Below are 22800 nucleotides of genomic sequence, written 5' to 3'. Positions count from 1 at the left end.
TTGGTGTAGTTTCATATAGTGGAGTTGTAGAAAGGGGCTCTGTGGTTGTTTCTGAAATCACATCTGTTGTGGCAGACTCACTTGGTGTAGTTTCATGTGGTGTAGTTGTAGAAAAGATGTCTGTGGTTGTTTCTGAAGTCCCATCTGTTGTGGCAGACTCACTTGGTGTAGTTCTTTCTGAAGTCCCACCTGTTGTGGCAGACTCACTTGGTGTAGTTCCATATGGTGGAGTTGTAGAAAGGGGGTCTGTGGTTGTTTCTGAAATCACATTTGTTGTGGCAGACTCACTTGGTGTAGTTTCATATGGTGTAGTTATAGAAATCATGTCTGTGGTTGTTTCTGAAGTCCCATCTGTTATGGCAGACTCACTTGGTGTAGTTCTTTCTGAAGTCCCATCTGTTGTGGCAGACTCACTTGGTGTAGTTTCATATTGTTTAGTTGTAGAGATGGTGTCTGTGGTTGTTTCTGAAGTCCCACCTGTTGTGGCAGTCTCACTTGGTGTAGTTTCATATAGTGGAGTTGTAGAAAGGGGCTCTGTGGTTGTTTCTGAAATCACATCTGTTGTGGCAGACTCACCTGGTGTAGTTTCATGTGGTGTAGTTGTAGAAAAGGTGTCTGTGGTTGTTTCTGAAGTCCCATCTGTTGTGGCAGACTCACTTGGTGTAGTTTCATATGGTGTAGTTGTAGAAATCGTGTCTGTGGTTGTTTCTGAAGTCCCATCTGTTGTGGCAGACTCACTTGGTGTAGTTTTATGTGGTGTAGTTGTAGAAAAGGTGTCTGTCGTTGTTTCTGAAGTCCCATCTGTTGTGGCAGACTCACTTGGTGTAGTTTCATATGGTGAAGTTGTAGAAATGGTGTCTGTGGTTGTTTCTGAAGTCCCATCTGTTGTGGTAGACTCACTTGGTGTAGTTTCATATAGTGTAGTTGTAGAGATGGTGTCTGTGGTTGTTTCTGAAGTCCCATCTGTTGTGGCAGACTCACTTGGTGTAGTTCCATATGGTGGAGTTGTAGAAAGGGGGTCTGTGGTTGTGTCTGAAGTCAAAACTGTTGTGGTAGACTCACTTGGTGTAGTGTCATATGCTGTAGTTGTAGAAATCGTGTCTGTGGTTGTTTCTGAAGTCCCATCTGTTGTGGCAGACTCACTTGGTGTAGTTGTTTCTGAAGTCCCATCTGTTGTGGCAGACTTACTTGGTGTAGTTTCATATTGTTTAGTTGTAGAGATGGTGTCTGTGGTTGTTTCTGAAGTCCCATCTGTTGTGGCAGACTTACTTGGTGTAGTTTTATATGGTGTAGTTGTAGAGATGGTGTCTGTGGTTGTTTCTGAAGTCCCATCTGTAGTGGCAGACTCACCTGGTGTAGTTGCATATGGTGTAGTTGTAGAAAAGATGTCTGTGGTTGTTTCTGTAGTCTTTACTGCAAATAAATGAATGTATTGGTCATTCTGTCGCATCCAATTATTTACAGTCAGTTTCAGATCAAACGTACACTTCAGCATTTCTTTCTTTGCTATCAACATGTATGATTTTTATATTAAAATGAGAGCAGGTAGCATGGACATTTTGGAAAACTATTAGCTAAAAATAAATTCATATATTTGTACTTTTAACTGTCTGATGTAATATTGAATGTGGCAGTGGTAAAAGCTTATGAAAACTTCTACTATGGAATCTCATTAAAAATGTATGTATTGTACACATAAAAAATTAAAAATCAACAAAAGTATGAGACAGTTAACTTATCCAATCTAAAATATGACTCTTTTGATGCACTCACTTGGCCTCATTTATCAATCTTTCAGTAAAATTGTATGTAAATCACACATTGGATGTGAATTGCTGTTGGTTCGATCAACTCGATTGCCATTTGGAAAAATGACTAATAATTTATTTTAAATTAATGTGTATTAGAAAACTGTTGACTATCAAAATGTAACAGGTGTTTACTACTATGGTTTGACTGCAAACCACCTACAATTATTGTACTTATTACACTAGCTTAAATAAATAAAGTAGCTGATTTTGTGAATTACGCATTTACTAATACTATATAATATTTCAGTTCAGAATTTATTACATTTACCAAACAGTTTATAATAGCCAAAAAAATGTTTTACCTGAAGCTTGAAACTGGCAAAAGATCAGAATAGTAAAATGCGTTTTCCATGAAAAATACATAGTGACAAATTAAAATCACGGTAAAACCCCCATGCACACACTAGTGTATACTGAAATGAATATTCGCAATGTTATAAAGGTACAGAGTTCTGATGATGAGGCCACCCTTTCTGATTGGTATTCACCATAAGCTAGAATTGATGTAATAATCATTTAGTGAATGTAGTAATAAAGTTTATGGCATTATACTACACCACTCCCTCACCAACCATCATACCTTTCTCATACTTGCCTATTCTTGCTGATATATGTAAGTATAGAAAATGCTGTACAACAGAAGAAACTAAGGATTATTTATTATTTGGGTAGACTTGTGAAACTATTTTATATACTAAGCAAACATGTGCCCTATTATGTGTTCATGGTTAAGAGTTTCACTATTTTATTATACTGAAACTTAGAAGATCAAGGGTGCAAACATAAGTACAAGATAAGAAGCCATAAATAATACTAGCCTCACTCATTCTTCACTGAAAGAGTTATAAAGCTATCTGCAGGCAATTTAAAATTCACCATTCTACAGTGAGAAAGAGTTTTTACAAATGGAGAGCCTTCAAGACATTGCTAATCTTCCCAAGAGTGGGCATCTCATCAAAGTCAGTCTAAGCTCAGATTGTTTATTGCTGACAGATATAGAGGAGGCACCCAATAGCTACATCATGTGACATACAGGCCTTCACAAGCACTCTGAAAGTTTATGTTCACAACACAATATTTTCAACTGAGAAGAACTTTCTGGAACAATGCTGGACGGGTGATCATTTTGTCTTGTTTTGCAGAGCCAGGACCTTGGAACTTTCAGTCATTGAGACAAAATGAACTCAACTTTATACTAGAATATTAACAAGAATGTGTCTTAAGCTTAAGCTGGGACATTATTGGGTCATGCAAAAGGAGAATGAACCCCAAGCACAACAAAGAATCAACATCTAAATGGTCAGAAGAAAGAATATTTTGAAATGGCCAAAGTCCAGACCTCAACCCTATTTAAACAAACGCCCTCAAACACATAACTGAAGCGATGTAAAGAAGAATTGGCCAAAGTTTCTCAAAATGATGTCAGAAACTGATACACCTCTACAGAAAATATAAAATTCATATTATTGTTCAAGTTATTGTTGTTAAACTTAGTTCTACATGTAACTGATAACCCCCCTGATTTTTTAATGTGGGTTTTAGAGAAAATTACTACATATTGAAATCTCTTGTGGGGTTTTTTGCTAGATTTTTCTATTGTTTGCTTATAGAAGCTGATGAAGTATACCTAATTGTTATGCAGGCTGTAAGAAAAACATACATAGATTTGACTGAGGGTATACATTTTTCCTATGATTGTTCAAAAGGCTAAATATACAGATCTTAAGACTTTCAGGGCAGTGCTGTTCTACAGTGAGTTCGATATATTATTAATGTTCCGTATTTAGACTCATTTTTAAATACAGTGCTTTGTCTGTACAAACACACACTCACTGCTCTTTGACTTCATAGACATTGGTTTATTTCATAGATGATCTGCGGTGAAAAGCAATAAAAACTGCGTCACTGGTCACATTTTGATGCAATATGAGGTGCTAGTCAAGGACAAAGTCTCATATGTAGACATCAACAGTGAAGACAACAAAGACATGACCTAACAGCTATATTATTATCTTTTCTTATCAGTACCTATCTTTTTGCTATGGAATTCTTATTAAAACAGTTTGTTTTGCTGATTTCCCCAGGCAACACTAAGATACGGAAATGCCTCTATTGGCAAAGGTTTGATCATTCTGATAAGGGACTGTCTTAGATTAAGAGATAAGATAAGATAAGATATACCATTATTTGTCCCACAGTAGGGAAATTTCTTTGTTACAGCAGCAGAGGAAAGAAATAAAAATAAAAAATTATAATAATAAATGCAAATATATAAAAGAATATACACATACTATAATATACAGTATATACACATTACAATGTATAAATACAATAAGGAAAGAAAAATGTTACTTGTACTGTATATTTGTACTGTAAACTGTAAACAATTGTATGGTGTATCACTTATTTAGTGAATACACTTTATTATATGTAAATGTTAACTGAGGTAAATTCATGCACACTAATTTTGTGAGTAAGCAAAAAGTTTTGTTGATGGAATGTTTAATTTGCTTCTCAGTTTCACACACATACCAGAAATATGAAGATATATACAACCATGGACTTATTAAGTAACATTCCCTTAGCTTCATTTAGTATATGTGTTTCCAAAGAAGTAAAGTTCACCTGGTATCTAATAGATGCAAAGAATATATTTCTTGACTTTATCTATTATTGTTCATTATTTTGCTAGAAAATTTCATATACAGAATTTTTTTTTTACATACAATAAAAATCACGCGTACCGATGGGACACAGTTATTGTTAAGAACTGTTGTTTTCATGGTAAAAAAATAATAATATTATATGTGTGTTCTGGAGCATTTTTTTTCTCTGTGTTTTTATGGTTTTTCCAAGTTCCCCAAGCTTTCTCCCACTGTTTAAAATATTTATCTAAATTACATTACCTATAGTAGAGAAAGTGTGTGTTTGTGGTTTCCTGTGATGAACTGATCATCCAATCTGAGTCAATTCTGTTTCATTGCACCTAGCTTTATGAGTATTGTGTCCAGATCTATCACAACCATTCCGAAATGGGGGTTTGGTGGCACAAGGACTGTGTGCCACTCTTTTTATGTTGCGTTTTTGCCTTGAGGGTTTTACAGATGCACACTATTGCTTCCAGTTGTGAATATGCCATATTCTTCATGACGTGTGTTCTTGGGATAGGCTCTAAATCGATCACGACCAGGATAAAATGTATGTACTGAAGAGTAATGTCCAAAGGTCCTACATAACATTAATAAATGGGTGGAAATTAATAGGCAGTCCTGCTTTGATAAAACAAGAAAATATAAAAGCAAGTATTTAATGATTCTTTATATAACAGAGATTTTGTTAATTGAGAATAATTGCTTGGTCAAACCAAAATATCTTTACCATTGATCTTACACAACACAGTTTGTATAAATGATTTTAATATTTAGAATTATTGTAACTCACAGGGCATTACTTTTTTCTTCTTTTTTTTTTTTTTTACGAAAATGTGATTCCTTTTAAATTTCATGAAAGCCAACATTCAATAAATTTTTTTAAGCATATAGCACTTCAGAACATATTTAGTAGATTGTTTTATCTGGTAATAATAATAATAATAATAATAATAATAATAATAAGTTTAATTTATATAGCACCTTTCCCAAGCTCAAGGACGCTTTACAGGGTACAATATTTCAAGGCAGATGAAATATAATGAACATACATGAATATAAACATATTCGTCGGACATTTGCCCAGGACGAAGGATCACATGCAGCTGCATGAGTTAATAACAGAGACAACACAGACACAAAAACATACAGAACAAGAGAAAGAACACTACATAGTACATGAAACATACACCACATTTCTGGTAGGCATCTATTAACTCATTTGTCCAATATATACCTCAAACCAGTTGTTTGTTTATTGTTTATTATGTTATAAGATAAATACACATAATTTGGGACTTAGTGAATTAGTGGTGTGGGTCGATACAATAGCTAAATCAGTTTGGAAAGAGTGTAGAACGAATGTTGAAAGAGATAGTATTATGATATAAAGGCTTAAAAATCAAATTATATGCCTGCAAAAAAATCTTCACTAAGTCTATGGCTGTAAGGCAAATATATTTTCGGTCACCTGGTTGATATAAAAAGTGCTATTACACAATATTGTATTAAGGAGTACCAACAAATCCACCAAAAACAGATGTGAGTATGCTACTCACCTATTGATATGAAAATTATCAATATACTTGTAATATTTGTTAAAAAAAGATAATTGTAAAGCACATAATTATAATATAATTAAATATAATGTTAAGGCTCCTAGTCTTTGTATACCTTGTATTTGATTGATAACACAATCTAATTCTGATGCTAATATGTAGGTAAGCACTTTTTTTGTGACTTGTCATTTAAAAATTTGGTTAAAGCATCAGTTTTACTGTAAATTTGCAATTATGATGCTAAAACATGAAATGTAGGTTTAGGGCTGCTACATGAATAATGATTAACACAACTTGTTGGGCAAATTAAACAATAAAAAGATTTTATTTAGATCAGACTGCGTAAAATTAATATATTAAACATTTTTTTTTCAAAAATTTTAAAACTAATGAAACAATTCAATCCAATATCCACTCTGATAGTGATCCAATATTGGTCACCGCATGGTGGCAGTATTGAGTTTGTGTGGGGACAGACAATTATAATATAGGAAACAATCAAATAAAACAAAACATGTATCATGAATTTGTAATTAGATTTTGTGGTACTTGTTTTGTCACAGTTCTATATGCGAATTAACCCTGTCTTTTCCACTATAATTTTTATTTGAATCATGGATGCTTCATATGACTTGGAAGCAGACTGAGAGAGTGATTGGTGTGTCCGCCTAATTACTAATAGCCCAGCAATTAGGTAATAGCTTTGGATCAGCAACCTGCTACTTTTAAAGACCCTAATATTGATTCTTCTGAGCAAGCTTTTTCTTCCCTCTGTCATCAGGTATGTATGTATTCTCATTATTCTCTCTCTCTCTCTTTCTCTCTTTCTGGCTTGTGCATGTTTTCTGACTTGTCTTGGAGCTGGATAGTGCAGGAACTACAAAATGCAATAAGGCATCCTTAACTGCTTAGGGCACTAAAATGGAGTCTTGCTTTTTACTACATTAATATGGCAGACCCAGCAAACACAGCAAACCCTCTATGTCCTGTTCTTTTTGTTATTTGCCACAATGGCCTTGTCACCTCATATATATATATATATATATATATATATATATATATATATATATATATATATATAGATAGATAGATAGATAGATAGATAGACAGACTTGATTATTTGTACTTACGGGGTGATAATTTATTTATTTTTTTTTTTCAGCAACCATTTTTTATTTTAGTATATCTTCTCAAGGGACAATACTATAGAAATGAAACTTGGATGTAGTTTAGAGTATTCAATGTACAGATTTACTTTTCTATGAAAATAATTCAACATACAACCATTAGAGTCAAAATAGCTGGCAGCAAAAGTGAGTACATCCTAAGTGATAACAGCTGTACGTCATTTAAACCATGCAAAGCCTCATGTCCTAGTCATGATGTTTTTGTCTGTTTGATAGGACCATATAAATTTGTGTTTCTTGCATTAGAGCAGTTAAAATTTGGTGCTTTGAGTACAATCTCTCATATTGACCACTGGATGTTTAACATAGCACCTCATGGCAAAGAACTCTCTGAGGATTTGAAAAAATGAGTTACAGTACAGTGGTCAGGGTCATACAGAGATTTTCCAAGACGAGTTCCACTCTGTACAGGACTAAGGGTCAATCATAGAATGTGTGTCCTCGTGCTGTACATCATGTGCAGAAGCCGGCTTAAAAAACAGCCACATGAGTGCTGCCAGCATTGCCTTATAGGTTGCAGAAGCGGAAGGTCCACTTGTCAGTGCTCGGACCATATGCCGCACACTGCAAAAAGTTTGTTTGCATGGCCACCGTCCCAGAAGGAGTCCTCTTCTGAAGCTGCCTCACAAGAAAGGCAAACTGTCCAAGAGCATGAATTACTGGAACCATGTCCTGTGGTCTGATGAGACTAAGATAAACTTGTTTCTTAAAATGGTTTCCAGCATGTGTGGTGATGCCCTGCTGATGAGAAGCAAGAAAATTGTGTTTTAAACATGTTGCACATTGACTTCTCTAAAATATGTCCAAGTTTCATTTCTAAAAAAGATTCTGAAGAGAAGATATACTAAAATTATTCTCTAAAATATTCTCAATTGTCCCTTCAGATGATATCCATAAATTGATTCTCACTTTCGTGAAATACACACACACGTATTTTATATATATATATATATATGAGCTCTCTCATGAGCTCCCTCAGCATTCTGCTCCTTCTAATGTAATTGGTAGTTTTGGTGGTTAGATCAGGTAGAATTAATTCTGTTTAAAGGGGTTTACACCATAATTCAAAGTATGCAGAGGCACATAATCAATATTTAAAGTATTTAGACTCTGAGGGTGATTCCATTCAGCCAAGCAACCCTGAATTTTTGCAGAAAAAATATGTTTGGTAGTAAGTGTAAGTGAAAATGTAAGTGTGTTTGCTGTGTATTTTATTTTATTTTATTTATTTATTTTTTTTTTTTATTTTACTTTATTTTATTTTATTTTGTTTGTATAATCAGCTTTTGCTTTGAAAATTAAAAAGAAATGCCTTTGTATGATTGAAAAGTACTGAGCAAGGCTACTGTTATTAGCTACACTCAGAGTTTCTGCCTTTTTAATGTTTTTATTATTGATTACTCCCAGAGTTTATTTATTGCTACAATGAATATGATGGCTTTGTGTTCATTATAAGTAAGTTGAATTTTAAATATGAAACCATTTTTTAAATACGGCAAACGATATATATTTTTGTTTTGTTTTTAACTGTGCCCTGACTGAATCATTAAAGGGCAGCATTAGAGCAATCTGTTTTAGGCATCTGAAATATTATTTATACATTAATACAAAAATCTCTGATTCATTCCTGGTTTATTAAAAATTATTTACCATATGAAAGCTTGTCCAGCTTGGCAGCACTAACAGTTATATTTTTTAATATTACTAATATCTAATACAATAAAATTAGGCTTACATGTTTAAAGGCTAAAACATTGTCACTATTGTCAGAAGAATGAGGGAAATTATTGCCTTACAGCAGCAGCAGGCTACACAAACCGTAGATGGAGAGAAATAAAACAATATTTTTAAGTAATTGTAATTGATATAAATAAATACAATATTGCAAGTGATGCTACAAAAAAAACAGAGTGCACACTGGCAATTGAAAAAGAAAGAAAAGAAAAAGAAATTAAATGTGCAACATGCAATGATATTACGTTCAGTTTATGGCTTTACAGTTCAGCGGTAACACTTTATAGAGTCTATAAAAGTCTTTGATGTGTTATTGTGCACTTGGTGCACTTGAACTATACATGCATGAGATGTTCTCTATATGGAATATGGTTCATAATGGTAACAGCTGAAATAGATGCAAATTAAGCTGTTTAATTATAATATACATGTTCTCCTTGAATGTAATTTTGATCACAGCTTTGAATTTCATTTAGAATATTTGTTCCTGTTTTGCTTTTTTTTTTTTTTTTTAGAAATAGCTGTAACTGATTTTATATTACCTCTATTGTAAAATCAGATTTTCATGATCTTAACAAGTGTTTATATATTTCGGTGAATAAAGAAAACTATTTTGGGATGTAATCTGATTTTGATAAGCTGGCATGTAGGTAATTGGGTGGACCAGTTATAAAATAATTCAGTAATAAATGAAGGCATGGTAAAAACTGTCCGGTCACATACCAAGTGCCATATAAATGCCTTTCAAAAACTGTTCCCTCAAAATTCTTTTAAAACTGTAATAGCTAAAAGAGCTACTGTAATAATATGCTATATAGAGAGCATTGATTTGGAACTGTATTTAATTTAGTTTCTGAGTATACTTCCTTTTTAATGATTTTCAAATTGAAAATGACACCACGTTTTATGTCACTTGTCAGAGACAACATTATATTATATATTGTCACTGTTACTTTATTAATAGTTAAAACCTAAAAGGCTTGTAAGTTAGGAAATGAATAATTACTTTATGTGGCCCCTAAACAAGCCCTATGTATGCCATTCATAATCGTTGTATCTTTGTTTTTACAAAGCAGCAGCATTTATTCAAACTTGAAGGGATATGAAAGGTTTTTGCTACTAAATGAAACCTTCCAACAATCCTCAGTTAATCACTTTGGGTCGACTGATCTGTTGCTCCATTGTTTTATTCTTATTTTAAAAATAAAACATAATAAAACAGTGGAAAATACTTAAGGGTACACAGTGTGCTTCATAATAAATCTGATTACCAGTTTATCTCCAGGACATCGCTGTATTTCTGATGAATGCCATGTGGGTTACTAAATAATCAAATGTGTGGTGGGGGTTTTCTTTATAATAGTCCAAACAAAAATGTATAAGGTTTAAGACTATTCAGTTTCGGCAGTTCTTTGAAAAGAAGAGGAAATGTATAAGAAAAAAAAAGGGCTTTTGATTGTTAGTTTATTGTGACATGACATGAATAGGAAAATGTGTATTTTTGTACATTTTAGATTTTAACCTAATGGTTTTGTGGCCAATTATTTTCAATAGTAACGCATCCAACAACAAAGTTAAAATACCAAGTAAAAGAAACAAACTATGTTCAGGATCCAAGGTTGTGGTGTCAAAGAAGAAGACTTTATTCAGCAAAAATAAAGCTAGGCAGTTCCATTGAAGTACCCATAGACACGGTCAACACACAGTCTTGATACACCCTCTTCAGCCATCTGTGTAACACCCATCTTTTTTGCTTTCCAAACATTCCATTATCTGCCATCAACTCCCAGGTTCTTTTCAATATGGTGGTGGGGCCCAGTTATTATTACATTTTTTTTTTTTTTTAAATAGCACGTAATTCACGTATGGCCTCTTCATGACCCTCTATCCTGGCCACCACTTTAAATCTTGGCTGTCTATTCTTTTGACACGTTTATTACTCTTGACAAATCACCCCTCAAGAACAAGATATGTTGTTCCCACTACTGCTTCAAGTGTGCTGATTCTAATAACACATTAATCACCTCTTGAAATATACTGATTAGGCTTTGTACCGCAGAAATAGTGTTCATGCATGACAGAAACACACAAGAACTAAAGATGCTGCTAGGTAAAAAAAAAAAAAAAAAAGTACTGCAATGGTAGTCGCTGATTGCACCTATTTCATTTGTTTAAAAAACATCTTGTCTACTCTATTAATTATATGGATATGAGAACTGGGTGTTCTTTTCTCGCGAGAATTCGTTGCTGTTTTTTTTTTTTTTTCAAGTAGTCTCCCCCTATCGACACAGCAGTGCAGTGCAGGACGACTCGCCCCTGCTTGAATTCTCTGCGAGAGAGGCGACATCAAGCGTTTAAAAGGCCAACAAGGCAGTAATTTTGGTCGTGACAGAAGAGGCAGTGATTCTCTCTGTCTCCTCTACACCCACTCTCATCAGCACAGCCATCATTCCGGCTTGTTCCGCTCAAGGACAGTAGAAAGAGAGTGCGCGCGCGAGAGAGATAGATAGAGAGAGAGCGGAAGAGAAGAGAGGAAAGAGGAACAGAGCAGTCCGCCTCGCCAACGGGAGTCGCCAGGTACGCTTTATTCACTTTAAGCCTTTACATCAAGTTGTGGGCGAAAGTGAACACAGCGCAGAGACGCGATAAAGCGCAGCGATAAGAAGGAGCCGCGTGAGCGCGCGTGCGTGCCTGGAGCGCGTCTTCACTCACGCGCTATTGCCTGTGCTTAGTTGAGGTTTGCGTAGATCCGCGTTTGTGAAATCGCCGACGTTGTCATTTGATCGACCAGATGTAGCTGTATGTTGAAAACGTTGGGTATTTTTATTTTATTTTTTATTTTGTTTAATAGCCTCTGGACTAATAGGACATTTTTCGTGAGATGGCCCAGTGCACTAACATTTTTTCTTCTAAATGTCATTACAACAAATAATTTAAAATGAAAAATATTTCTGCTTGGTTATTTATTAGTAGTAGTACTAATGTACACACACTAGTTGAAATCTCAGCTCGTTAAATGCGCAATGTATGTCACTTATCAGTGCATATCTTTTTAAAAGGTTCACTGTGAATTAACTTGACGTGTGCATATGAAATAATGCGTGGACGTTCGCTATAAAAAAGCACGCATACACGCCTGGGTTTTGAGCTTGGACTAAAAAAAAAAAAAAAAAAAGGCTTCAGAAATCACACACGAATGCACGATGTGACGGATGTGCCCGCGCGCCCTGTGATTTTATTTATTATTTATTTATTAATTTATTTTTGCAAGGCTGGATGGATAGATGGAAAGTAGCCGTAGCTTGCTGCAGAAATCAGGCGGCTCGTGAACACACCCCAACGCACGCGCACTCGGAGACTCTGCGCTCTAAAATTAAGTGTTGTTTACCTCGAGCACCTGTCTCACATCCTTTCCAGCTCGTCTGGACCTGAACTGCTTAATAAGATGTGCACAAAATGAAGAGCCTTCTGGAAAGCCCATCTATATGGAGTGTACATTAGTGTCGTCTAGACCCAGATTTATTTATTTTTATTTAGTTTGTTTTCAAATGTGTTCATTCTAAAGCTTCAGTCAGAATCCTGTTTTATATATATTTTTTTCCATCACAGCAATGGTGTTAATCATTTTAATTATAGCCCTGTACTGTACTGCTGACATGACAATCTGGCCAGCTGTGGCACGAAGCACAAAACAGAAACATCCCAGTGAATTGTGTTGATCAGTAGGTCAGTGAACTGTAAGTCATTTGAGGGAGGATAGCATATGCTCGCATTTACTGGTAAGGCTTATAATTTTTGCGCAAAGTACATTCAACTGCAAAGATTCTTGCATCACTTAACCTCACTGAAATGTTTAGTATTAAACAATCACCAACAGAAAGCAAAAATGCACAAAGACTAAAGAAAATGTAGGCAAAAATGACAAGTAAATCTGCATACTAAAGCGGCCTACTACATTCACTACACCCGCGAGTGTCGACCCAGAAAGTATATTTTAAAGAATATGTTACTTTTTTTAAATTTTTGACACAGAATAAATTGACACGTATAATAAAGGCTATTTATTTATTTGCATATCAGTATAGTGTATTGTGCCATAAATATTCATGATAGTATCAAAATGTCATATCACCCAATTTTTAGCGTGGGAGGATATGATTGCGCGCTAAGATGATGCAATGGGCAGTATGGCCTGTTAATTCTGATGCTAACCACACACTAGGCATTATAAGTCACTCTTGCAGTGACAGCAAACAGCAGTGTTGTAAATCATATTTTACTAAAGGCTGACTAAGATAAAAAAAATTAAAAACCAAAGTACAGATGCTCCTTGGCAAGGGATTTCTTGTAGAAAACATTCAAAATGAACACTACTCGATCAGTGTGCTTTTTATTTTACTCTGATTTACTTAAACAATGTGATTGGTTATCTGCTTTTGGTCACCAAGCTAAGTATCCTACTATGATAATCATTGTACTTGCTCCACTGGCATCCAAGTGTTTATTCTGCAAGGAAAGAGGCAGACTAGGCGTAGAGGGGAAGGAGAATGTATGGATATGAACGTGCATATTACAGCATGTAATCCCAAGCTGAAAGTGAATCCCCCTGTGAACTTCATACATAGATTCCAGGGTCTAATTTGAGCCTCTCTTCCATGTCTATCTCCCCTGCTCATTCCCCCTTTACCCCTGTCTCCAACTAGCAGCTGTTCTTCTGGATATTAATAAGTCCATTGAGAGACACTGTCAAGCACCCCTGTTTCCTAGTCCCCGGGGCACCACCACAGTCACTCTGTTTTACTGTCGTGTCGAGTACAAAGTAGTCTAAGGAGTGTTTTTCTAAAAAGGGTATAGTGTTAAGGCTAGACGAACCGAAGGGGGTTATAAAAGGGGGCAAGATGGGCACAGAATGGAAACCAGGTGACATCAATACACATACACTGTCTTAGTCCAATATACTAGAAAAAAAAGACTCATCTGACATATGAGAGGCTTCACACATCACATCTGAGATGTTCCTGGCATGGTTACATTAAACAACTCTATGTAAATAATGTTTTCTACACATGCTTCTATTGTGCTATTAGAGACAGATCTTTGCAAGTTATATCTGCCCTCTTGAATAAATGTATTAGAAAAGCGACCTTAAAATGTATGCATACAAAACTTTGCAAATGTGCTCCTTAAATCAAAGGCACACAAAATCAGATATAGACAATAAATTAGGATCAAACATACAGAGTCCATCAGCTAAAAGAGAGAAATTCTACTGTTTATGTGCCTGTTGGCAAATCATTTCATTCTTTCCCAGTCAGCTAATGTACGATGATGGGACCAGTAAATGAAATCCGCTGTAGTGGGCCATGGAGCGACATTTGCTAACAAAGTAACTCACTTTTTTTTCCCTCTACATAGCTACAAGCATGGTTAGTCTAGGACCATGGCCACACAGATTGTCTGTCTATATGTGTTGACAATGTAAACAATGGACTACTTGCACAAACATTTCTGTTCCTGCATTTCCATTTAATTCACTACACTTGAAATGCAGTATTTTTAGTTGGTTTGTACAGAAGCTTCAGAAGGTGAATGTCTGAACAGTGGAATTCATTGTACATGTAAGGATACAAAGTCTCTTTTAGCATGCTAAAGAAAGTCAGCTTACTTTAAGAGAAACTGCGTGCTTCATCATGAAGTCTCTGAAAGAGAGAGAGTAACTATTGAGAGAAACAAACACCTAAGCTAATGTGCTCATACCGTTTACTACAAAATAGTTTTGCAATGCAAATGGGGTGAAAAAATATTGCTCATGTACACATTTTTCAGAATTGTTGCATTTCTTCTACGAAATCCCTACCAGTCCTGCATTCCCATAGTCTTCTTTAGTGTGTGAAATGCAACAGATCAATGCACACAGAAATAAACAAAGCTGCATCATAAGAACTGGTCTACCCTCCCACATTGCACTCTCCCACATTGGGTCATAAGTGTCTTACAACAATCAGTCAATTTCTCATATGTCATATTGTAGTAAATGTAGAAGCAAATGTAGAAGGAACTTTTGAACATGTCTCAATAAATTCAGTTTCTTGTGGTTAGTTAGGAAAATAGAATCAGTTTTATTTAGCTAATTATGCTTGATGTCTAAAAGTGGTGGAAATTAAACATTCACCAGAAACTGCTGCCAACATGACGAGGATCATAATTGCACAAGTGGGGAATATAAAGTCTTTTGTTCTGAGGACCCAATACACATGTACCATACAAATTCGAGGTGTACATTTGCAAAATACACACCGAAAAATCTGTCTGACATAAAATGTATGTATGTTGACTCATATAATCCACATAAAATGTTTTGTATGTAAAACGCATGCAGGTGTTCTGACATTATGTCACAGCAGTTGCAATGGTAATAAAGTAAGAAACGTATAAGTATTTACACAATTTATTGCTTTAAAATAGTAAAAAAAAAATTAAATAATAATCCAAGAAGAGGGTATGCTACACACTGGTAAAAAAAGGGCCCTGTCCCACAGTTAAGATATATAGCTGTGGAATTAAAAATTTGCAAATTTAGCTCTTAAAATGATGTGCTTAGTTTAACCATTTGAAATGTTTTCTGTTATATTGTGAATAAAATAGGGGATTATTCAATTAGCATTCTGTTTAATTGCCATTTTAAAAGTTTTAATTGGGTGCTTGTTATTAACCAAATCCATACCCACATTGGATTGTTAACAAGAAAACCCAAACCTTTCACCTACAAATGTCTAACCCTATGGTGTGCTTGGCTGTTCATCCAACTGAGGACAGGCAAAGGGGAGAGAAGAACAGAAATAGAGTTTCCCCACACAGCTGCAGAAAAAGTCATGTACCCTCCCCCTAACCATGCCTCTTAAACTAATCCAGTCATCATGGCAACCACACAACACATAAAATATAAACAACCCCACAGGTGTATGTGAGTGTTAAGGCCATATAAGACATTTCCATCAAACAAGTGTTCTTAGGTTATGCTGAATGGGGGATCAGCAGTCACATAGAGAGAACTTTTCTAGTGTTTATAAAACCATTTTATAGCACTCAAGACCTTTTCCCCTTTTTTTGTCATATTATTCATCATTTAATAGCATTTGCTTAGGACTTCATGACACATTAGACATCTTTTTCTCATATTTACAATACTTTTATTGTTACAATACTAGTGTTTTTATTATAACCTTATTGTCTTCTACAGATAATTTTCTGAGCTGGGCCTGGAAAACCAAAGTTACCCGAAAACATAAGAGATCATGAAGAGCTTACTTCTCAATATTCTCATTATTTGCTACATCCATCATTCCTTTACTCAAAGTGATTCTGAGCTTATTGTAACAACAAGATTAGGTCGTGTCCAGGGTATACGCTTGCCCCTCCCAGATCGAAGCCATGTTGTTGCCTTTCTGGGAATTCCTTTTGCAGAACCTCCTGTAGGAAAAAAGCGCTTTAAACCAGCTGAGCCCAAAAAGCCGTGGAATGATGTGTTTGAAGCCACAGATTATCCCAATGCTTGCTACCAGTACGTGGACACTTCATATCCTGGTTTTTCTGGCTCTGAAATGTGGAACCCCAACAGGATAATGAGTGAGGATTGCTTATACCTAAACGTCTGGGTTCCTTCTTCCCCTCGGCCACACAACCTCACTGTTATGGTGTGGATATATGGCGGTGGCTTCTACAGTGGATCTTCCTCACTAGATGTCTATGACGGTCGCTACCTGGCACATTCTGAGAAGGTGGTGGTGGTCTCTATGAACTATCGAGTGGGTGCTTTTGGGTTCCTTGCCCTAAATGGCTCCTCTGAGGCTCCTGGAAATGTGGGACTGCTGGACCAGAGAATGGCACTCCAATGGGTCCAGGACAACATTCACTTTTTTGGAGGCAATCCTAAGCAGGTGACCATTTTTGGGGAGAGTGCAGGTGGAGCCTCCGTTGGCATGCATCTTCTGTCTCCAGAGAGTCGGCCCAAATTCACTCGTGCCATTTTGCAAAGTGGTGTGCCAAATAGCCCTTGGGCTACTGTTAGCTTTGATGAGGCCCGTAGGAGGGCTACTAAATTGGCCAGATTGGTGGGCTGTTTTCATGATGATGACACTGAGCTCATTGACTGCCTTAGGAATAAGCATCCACAGGAGCTTATTGACCAAGAGTTCATGACACTCCCATATAGTAGCTTGTTCCGTTTTTCATTTGTGCCTGTGGTTGATAGTGTGGTGCTCCCTGATACCCCTGATGCCATGTTAAGCTCAGGCAACTTCAAGGACACTCAAATTCTTTTGGGTGTAAACCAGGATGAAGGGGCGTATTTCTTGGTTTATGGTGCACCAGGTTTCAGCAAGGACAATGACAGTCTGATCTCAAGGGAGGACTTTATACAAGGTGTTAGGATGAGTGTTCCTCATGCCAATGATATTGGATTGGAGGCAATTATTCTTCAATACACAGACTGGATGGATGAAGACAACCCTCTGAAAAACCGTGACGCAATGGATGACATTGTGGGAGACCATAATGTAATCTGCCCTTTGCAGCACTTCGCAAGGTCCTATGCTCAATACAGTTCTAATGCTGCCCAGCCTGGGACAGCAGGTCAAGGAAACTTTGGTTGGAGCAATTCAGGCCCAGCAAGCAACAGTGGCCACTCACAAGGTAGTGTAACAATGTTTAGAAATGATACTTTCAGGTTGCACTTTAGAGTTACTTTATGCATAAACTGCTACTGCTTTACTGCTATAAAATATGGTTAAATGGCATTTGATTTTAATCTCACACATTTTTGTTGTTTAGTCGCTGTGTACCTCTACCTCTTTGACCATCGGGCATCTAACATGGCCTGGCCCGAGTGGATGGGTGTACTCCATGGCTATGAAATTGAATTTGTGTTTGGCCTGCCTTTGGAGAGGAAGCTTAACTACACTGCAGAAGAGGAGAAGCTCAGTCGGCGTATGATGAGATACTGGGCTAATTTTGCTCGCACTGGGTGAGTGAAACTCATGATTGAGCTTATATGTGAACGCAAATGGTTGCTGTGTGCATAAATGGGACTGTGTGTGTTTTTTTGTTTACCGTAAGTTAGGAGTGCCACTATTACATTTGACTCTTATATTTTCTTACCAAGCAATCCCAATGTCAACGTTGATGGATCCATAGAGAGCAGACGGCGATGGCCCGTCTTCACATCAACAGAGCAGAAGCATGTAGGCCTAAACACAGACGCAATGAAGGTGCACAAAGGGCTAAAAACACAGCTATGTGCACTATGGAACCGGTTTCTTCCACACCTCCTAAACATAACTGGTAACTTACAAAAATCACAGTTGCATGTAACATTACTAAATTTATGTAGTGATATATGATTTTTACATTTCCACTGATAGAGATCCTACATGTTGCATTTTAGATATGCAGTTTGTCTGCACAGACCATGCTTCCTCATGCTATCAGCCATTAAAAAGATTTAACTTTGCAAATGTTGCCATGATATTAACTTGCAGATATTCACTGTCAGAGCAAGGAAACAGGGGAACTGAATGTTGAACTGGGAAACTGGGAATATTAAGCACTAGTGCACAGGAAACAACCCATGTGGTAATGTTGCAGAACTACTCACTTTTGTTTAAAGCTGCTTAGACATGAAGATTGAATGAAAATCGAAGGGATGAAAAAATCATAAACTGATTTGCATCTTTTGCTTTAGTCAGATTCGCCTTTCCTTTCTCATAAAAATGAAAACGCTAAATTACTAATATTTATCTACATGGTAAGCATTGTGTTATGAAACGTCTTCGCAATCTGAGAACATACCATATAGACCGCAAAGTACATTTCGGACCATAAGGAAATGCCTTGTCATTTGATGTGTATCTTAGAAGTAAACTAAACAAGTGTTCATCCTCACTGGAAGTGAACTAGAACATGAAGCAGCTGAAGCTGTACCCTGTTTTCAAGAGCAATTTGGCTGCAGTGATCTGAACTCAAACTGCAAATCCTCCAGAGAAGGTCTAATAAAAGGGTGGGGTTCAGGTTGGTCGTTTAGATGCTGAGTAATCTGTTTAATGGGATCGCTTGATGTATATGCCTGAAAGATCTCTGCACTGTTTGTTCTGCTCTCAACTTGATTTTTCTATTTTTGTATTACACCTTTTTTTTTTTTGACATTCTGTAATTTTTGATTCATAATGATTACTCAATTATTTTTCTCTATATAAGCATAATAGGAAAAAATCACTACATACAATACAACTTCCTGTCTGGAAGTTTGAGCCCCAAATTGGGCTTTTAGTGATTTCATATCTACAGATAATAGCTCACATTTTAGCAAACTATTTAGCCTTTTTAAAGATTTAAATGTAAGTAAAAATAGACCTAATGACTACTTTTTATTTTCCCCTAATTCCTTTCCTCTTTATACCCAGACAACATTGATGATGCTGAGCGGCAATGGAAGGCAGAATTCCACCGCTGGAGCTCCTACATGATGCATTGGAAGAGCCAGTTTGACCACTACAGCAAACAGGAGCGTTGTACAGACCTGTAGATAAGCCTACAGAGAATGTGACGCAGCAAGTACGCAAGAAAATAAAAGTTCATAGAAGAGTGATAACCATGTTGCTCTATAGTCTCAGGAGCCCTCTGATAGAATGTCAATCGTTCTCTGAGCCACTGTAGAATATGCCCTTCATTGATTGGTTCCTCTGAATAACTAGAAGAAATAATTTGGGAAGGTTACGGTTATAAGCTCTGTAGAGTTTCATTTGCCAACTGTATATTGTTCAGTACTGCATAATATTGCATTTAAATACTATTACTGTTGCCATAGGCAGTTGTTTGACAGTGTTGCATGTTAACTGCAGGAAGAGACTATTAAAAGTTACAGTCATGGTTGAGGATGTACGAGAGAAAATGTTTATGGTGTGATATTACCTCTGATAACTGTGTCCTTGTGTAGTAGTATAACTGATGCATAGATGCCCTCATTCACTCTTGTCCTCAGGATCCCACATTTCTCTTTTTTTACTTAAGGGTTTGATTTGCTTAATCTATAACTGCTGCTTAACCATTTGTGCTTTTGTCAATATAACTTTCCTATCATGTCAGTTCTCTCCAATGGTTAAACACTGTGGGGCCTAAGGTTATGTGCAGTTGTTTGCTGTCTCTGTTTGGGTCCAGATCAATTCTATATAATCATATAATATCATATATATATGGGAATAATGAGCGAGCTCAGTCCATGTGTTGGGGCTATACTGCACTGATGTGCTTGTTCTGACTTCTATAAATGTGTATACTACTTTTGTGTATTATACTGATATGTAAAGCATTGTCATCTTGTTTGATACATCTATTGCATGCATAATGGTGCTCACAGCATGTCACACCTCTATTTATGTGTGTTTATGAGTGTGTGTAAGCTACAAAGTTACTGTGTAAAAGTATATTGAAACTGAGCGCCTCCATGGGTTAGTATCCATTATCTACTGTCTATATGTAGCACACCACTTGTGAAAGTCACCTCCACTTTCATTATATTTGCCTGGGACACTTTGTGCATGTGTGCAAGTCCTAAAGAGAGAGGTCTATAACTACTGTCATGCCTGTTTGCCAAAGAGTCAATAACTCCCCCCACCCCAATAATGGCTCCCCTCCCTGTGGTAAAGAATTTTCATTACGGTAATGGAAGGAGTGTAATTTAGTTAGTGCTCATTTGAAACGATGGCCTGCTGTGTCAGCCATCTTAATCCCAACTCTGCCATCACTTAACTTCTGCATTTTGTGGATGATGCAGAAAAGCAGAGTATTTAAATGGTTGTGCTCAGAGAGCAGACATGTACAAGAACCAGCTGAAGTTGATACTCCACTCATTCACATGGTTTAGTAGGTCCTATTTTCTTTTAAGTATTTTGTTGCATGCTTGCACTATTTGAGATGTAGAAGATTACACTGTGTGTTTTCAGTTTGCTCATATCTGATTTCATTCTTATGTACAATATTTATTATATGCTTTATTTTGCTAATGTACCTTTTATTCTTTGTTTTTATCTATCTCACTATATTTGTACATTTTTAAGTGTAATAGTTTGGGTGCGTTCTGTGAGTCACACGACTGATTTACTCACACTTATTTATCTCCACATCAATTCTAAAACTGTGGAAGTGCAGGCCTGCCTGCAGGTATTATGATTAGCTGTAATTACTCTTAACCTCACAAGTTCACAAAGACAAGGGCATTTTACCTTGAAAAGATCTTATAGTTATATTCAAACAAATTAATAAAAATCAAATTACTTTCAAATGAGAACAGATAAGTGAAATGAATGCATGGTCCAGCATTGTGGCTTGGGAACGTGCTTGTCTGTTGCTGCTCTTACATCTTTTGCTCAATGCCATTTTGTCCTCATCTGTTCTGTCTCGTGAAAAGACCTGTTCATGTCCTAATTCTCCTCCTTTACTGGACTCTGCTTATACATTTGACTGACAATAATCCAGTGCTGATGTATATTATATTATATAAATCTATATCTATTAAAGACTATTAGCCCTGAGATTGATGTTAGCAATAAGAATTTATAATCACAATGGAATATATTTGAACTGACTATAATGTCATTGGTAATAATCATGGCTATGATATTGTAATTGATAAATCACTATATCTAGCATTTGTGATTTTTTTGGGATGGCTTTAAAGGTTTATGTGCTGTTGCAGTCAGTCATATACTGTCATTAATGTGAACACTTGTGAACATCGTGTGATCATTATGTTCTAGAGTGAGTATCATCTGTGCATCCTCAAATTGACAGCTTTTTCACATTGCACCCTCATTGTTATTTTGGTTCAAACATTGCCCACTGTGCCAAACCTGTGTGGTGACAGCATTGTGCTAATACTCTGCATGGTACTACTGCTGCCTCCTGGGCATTGTATCTAAAGTCCTCCAACAAAACCTCATTAAAAAGTCTGATTAAAACGAAACTGTGTGATCCTTGCTTGTAAATCTGACAACACAAATTCAAATCTAAAATTATTTGTCACATGACTTGCTTGATCAGTACAGCGGTGACACTGGCTGAATTATTTACTATAGATTCAAACAGTATTCCAAATAGTACTGCAAAACATAGTTTTGTTATGTGTGTCTTTTTTTACTCTAATTTACCAATCACATACATTACAACCAAATCTTTTGTCAGCTGAAGGATGGTACAACCCCAATTCCAAAAATCAGCAACAGGTCTCAAGAAAATTGGGACAGGGCCATGTTTACCACTGGGTAGCATCATGTCATCTGGCAACTGAGGAGATCAGTGCTGATGTCTTGGGAGAAGATTGTTGTCTCCTGTATTTCTGATACAGGATTCTAGCTGCTTGACCTTTCTGCGTGTCCTTTGTTGTATTGGTGTCATTATGCACCGAATGTTTTTAAATGGAGAAAGGTCTAGGCTGCAGTATGCAGTTAGCATTGTCTTGTTCAAATATGCAAGACCCCTGAAAAAGACGTTTTCTAGATGGAAGCATGGGTTGCCCTAAAACCTGTATATACTGTTCAGCACTGATGGAACCTTTCCAAATGTGCAAGCTGCCAATTTCACAAACAATAATGCACTACCATACCATCAGAGACTTTTTGAACTGAGCGCTGATAACAAGCCAGATGCTTCCTCAGCTCTTTAGTCCAAAGGAGGTGGTGTCCATGGTCCAGAAATTACAAGTTTTATTCATCTGATCACAGAACAGTTTTCCACTTTGCTTTATTTGCCTACATTTTAAATTAGCTTTGACCAAGAGGGGATGGTGGCATTTCTGGGTCGTGTTCACAAG

The 22800-nt window shown here is 36.4% G+C and overlaps 1 protein-coding gene across 1 annotated transcript; it reads left to right on the top strand.

Moving 5' to 3' along the window:
* Window positions 1-11221: 11221 nt before the first annotated feature.
* Window positions 11222-21954, top strand: ache (acetylcholinesterase). The gene is made up of 5 exons (XM_046851906.1): window positions 11222-11516; window positions 16180-17630; window positions 17769-17961; window positions 18100-18278; window positions 19397-21954. The coding sequence occupies exons 2-5, from the start codon at window positions 16235-16237 to the stop codon at window positions 19516-19518; spliced, it is 1890 nt and encodes a 629-aa protein (XP_046707862.1). The 5' UTR covers window positions 11222-11516; window positions 16180-16234; the 3' UTR covers window positions 19519-21954.
* Window positions 21955-22800: the final 846 nt, after the last annotated feature.

Source organism: Silurus meridionalis, chromosome 6 (genome assembly GCF_014805685.1).
Source record: "Silurus meridionalis isolate SWU-2019-XX chromosome 6, ASM1480568v1, whole genome shotgun sequence".
NCBI classification, from domain to species: domain Eukaryota; kingdom Metazoa; phylum Chordata; class Actinopteri; order Siluriformes; family Siluridae; genus Silurus; species Silurus meridionalis.
The sequence above is the reverse complement of the archived record's forward strand: the minus strand, read 5'-3'. Positions and strand labels throughout refer to the sequence as shown.

Excerpts from the sequence above, each read along its gene's own strand:
- ache (XM_046851906.1), top strand. The coding sequence starts at position 16,235 with ATGAAGAGCTTACTTCTCAATATTCTCATTATTTGCTACATCCATCAT. Across the intron at positions 17,631-17,768 it reads CAACAGTGGCCACTCACAAG|TCGCTGTGTACCTCTACCTC; the intron begins GTAGTGTAACAA and ends TTTGTTGTTTAG. Across the intron at positions 18,279-19,396 it reads ACACCTCCTAAACATAACTG|ACAACATTGATGATGCTGAG; the intron begins GTAACTTACAAA and ends CTTTATACCCAG.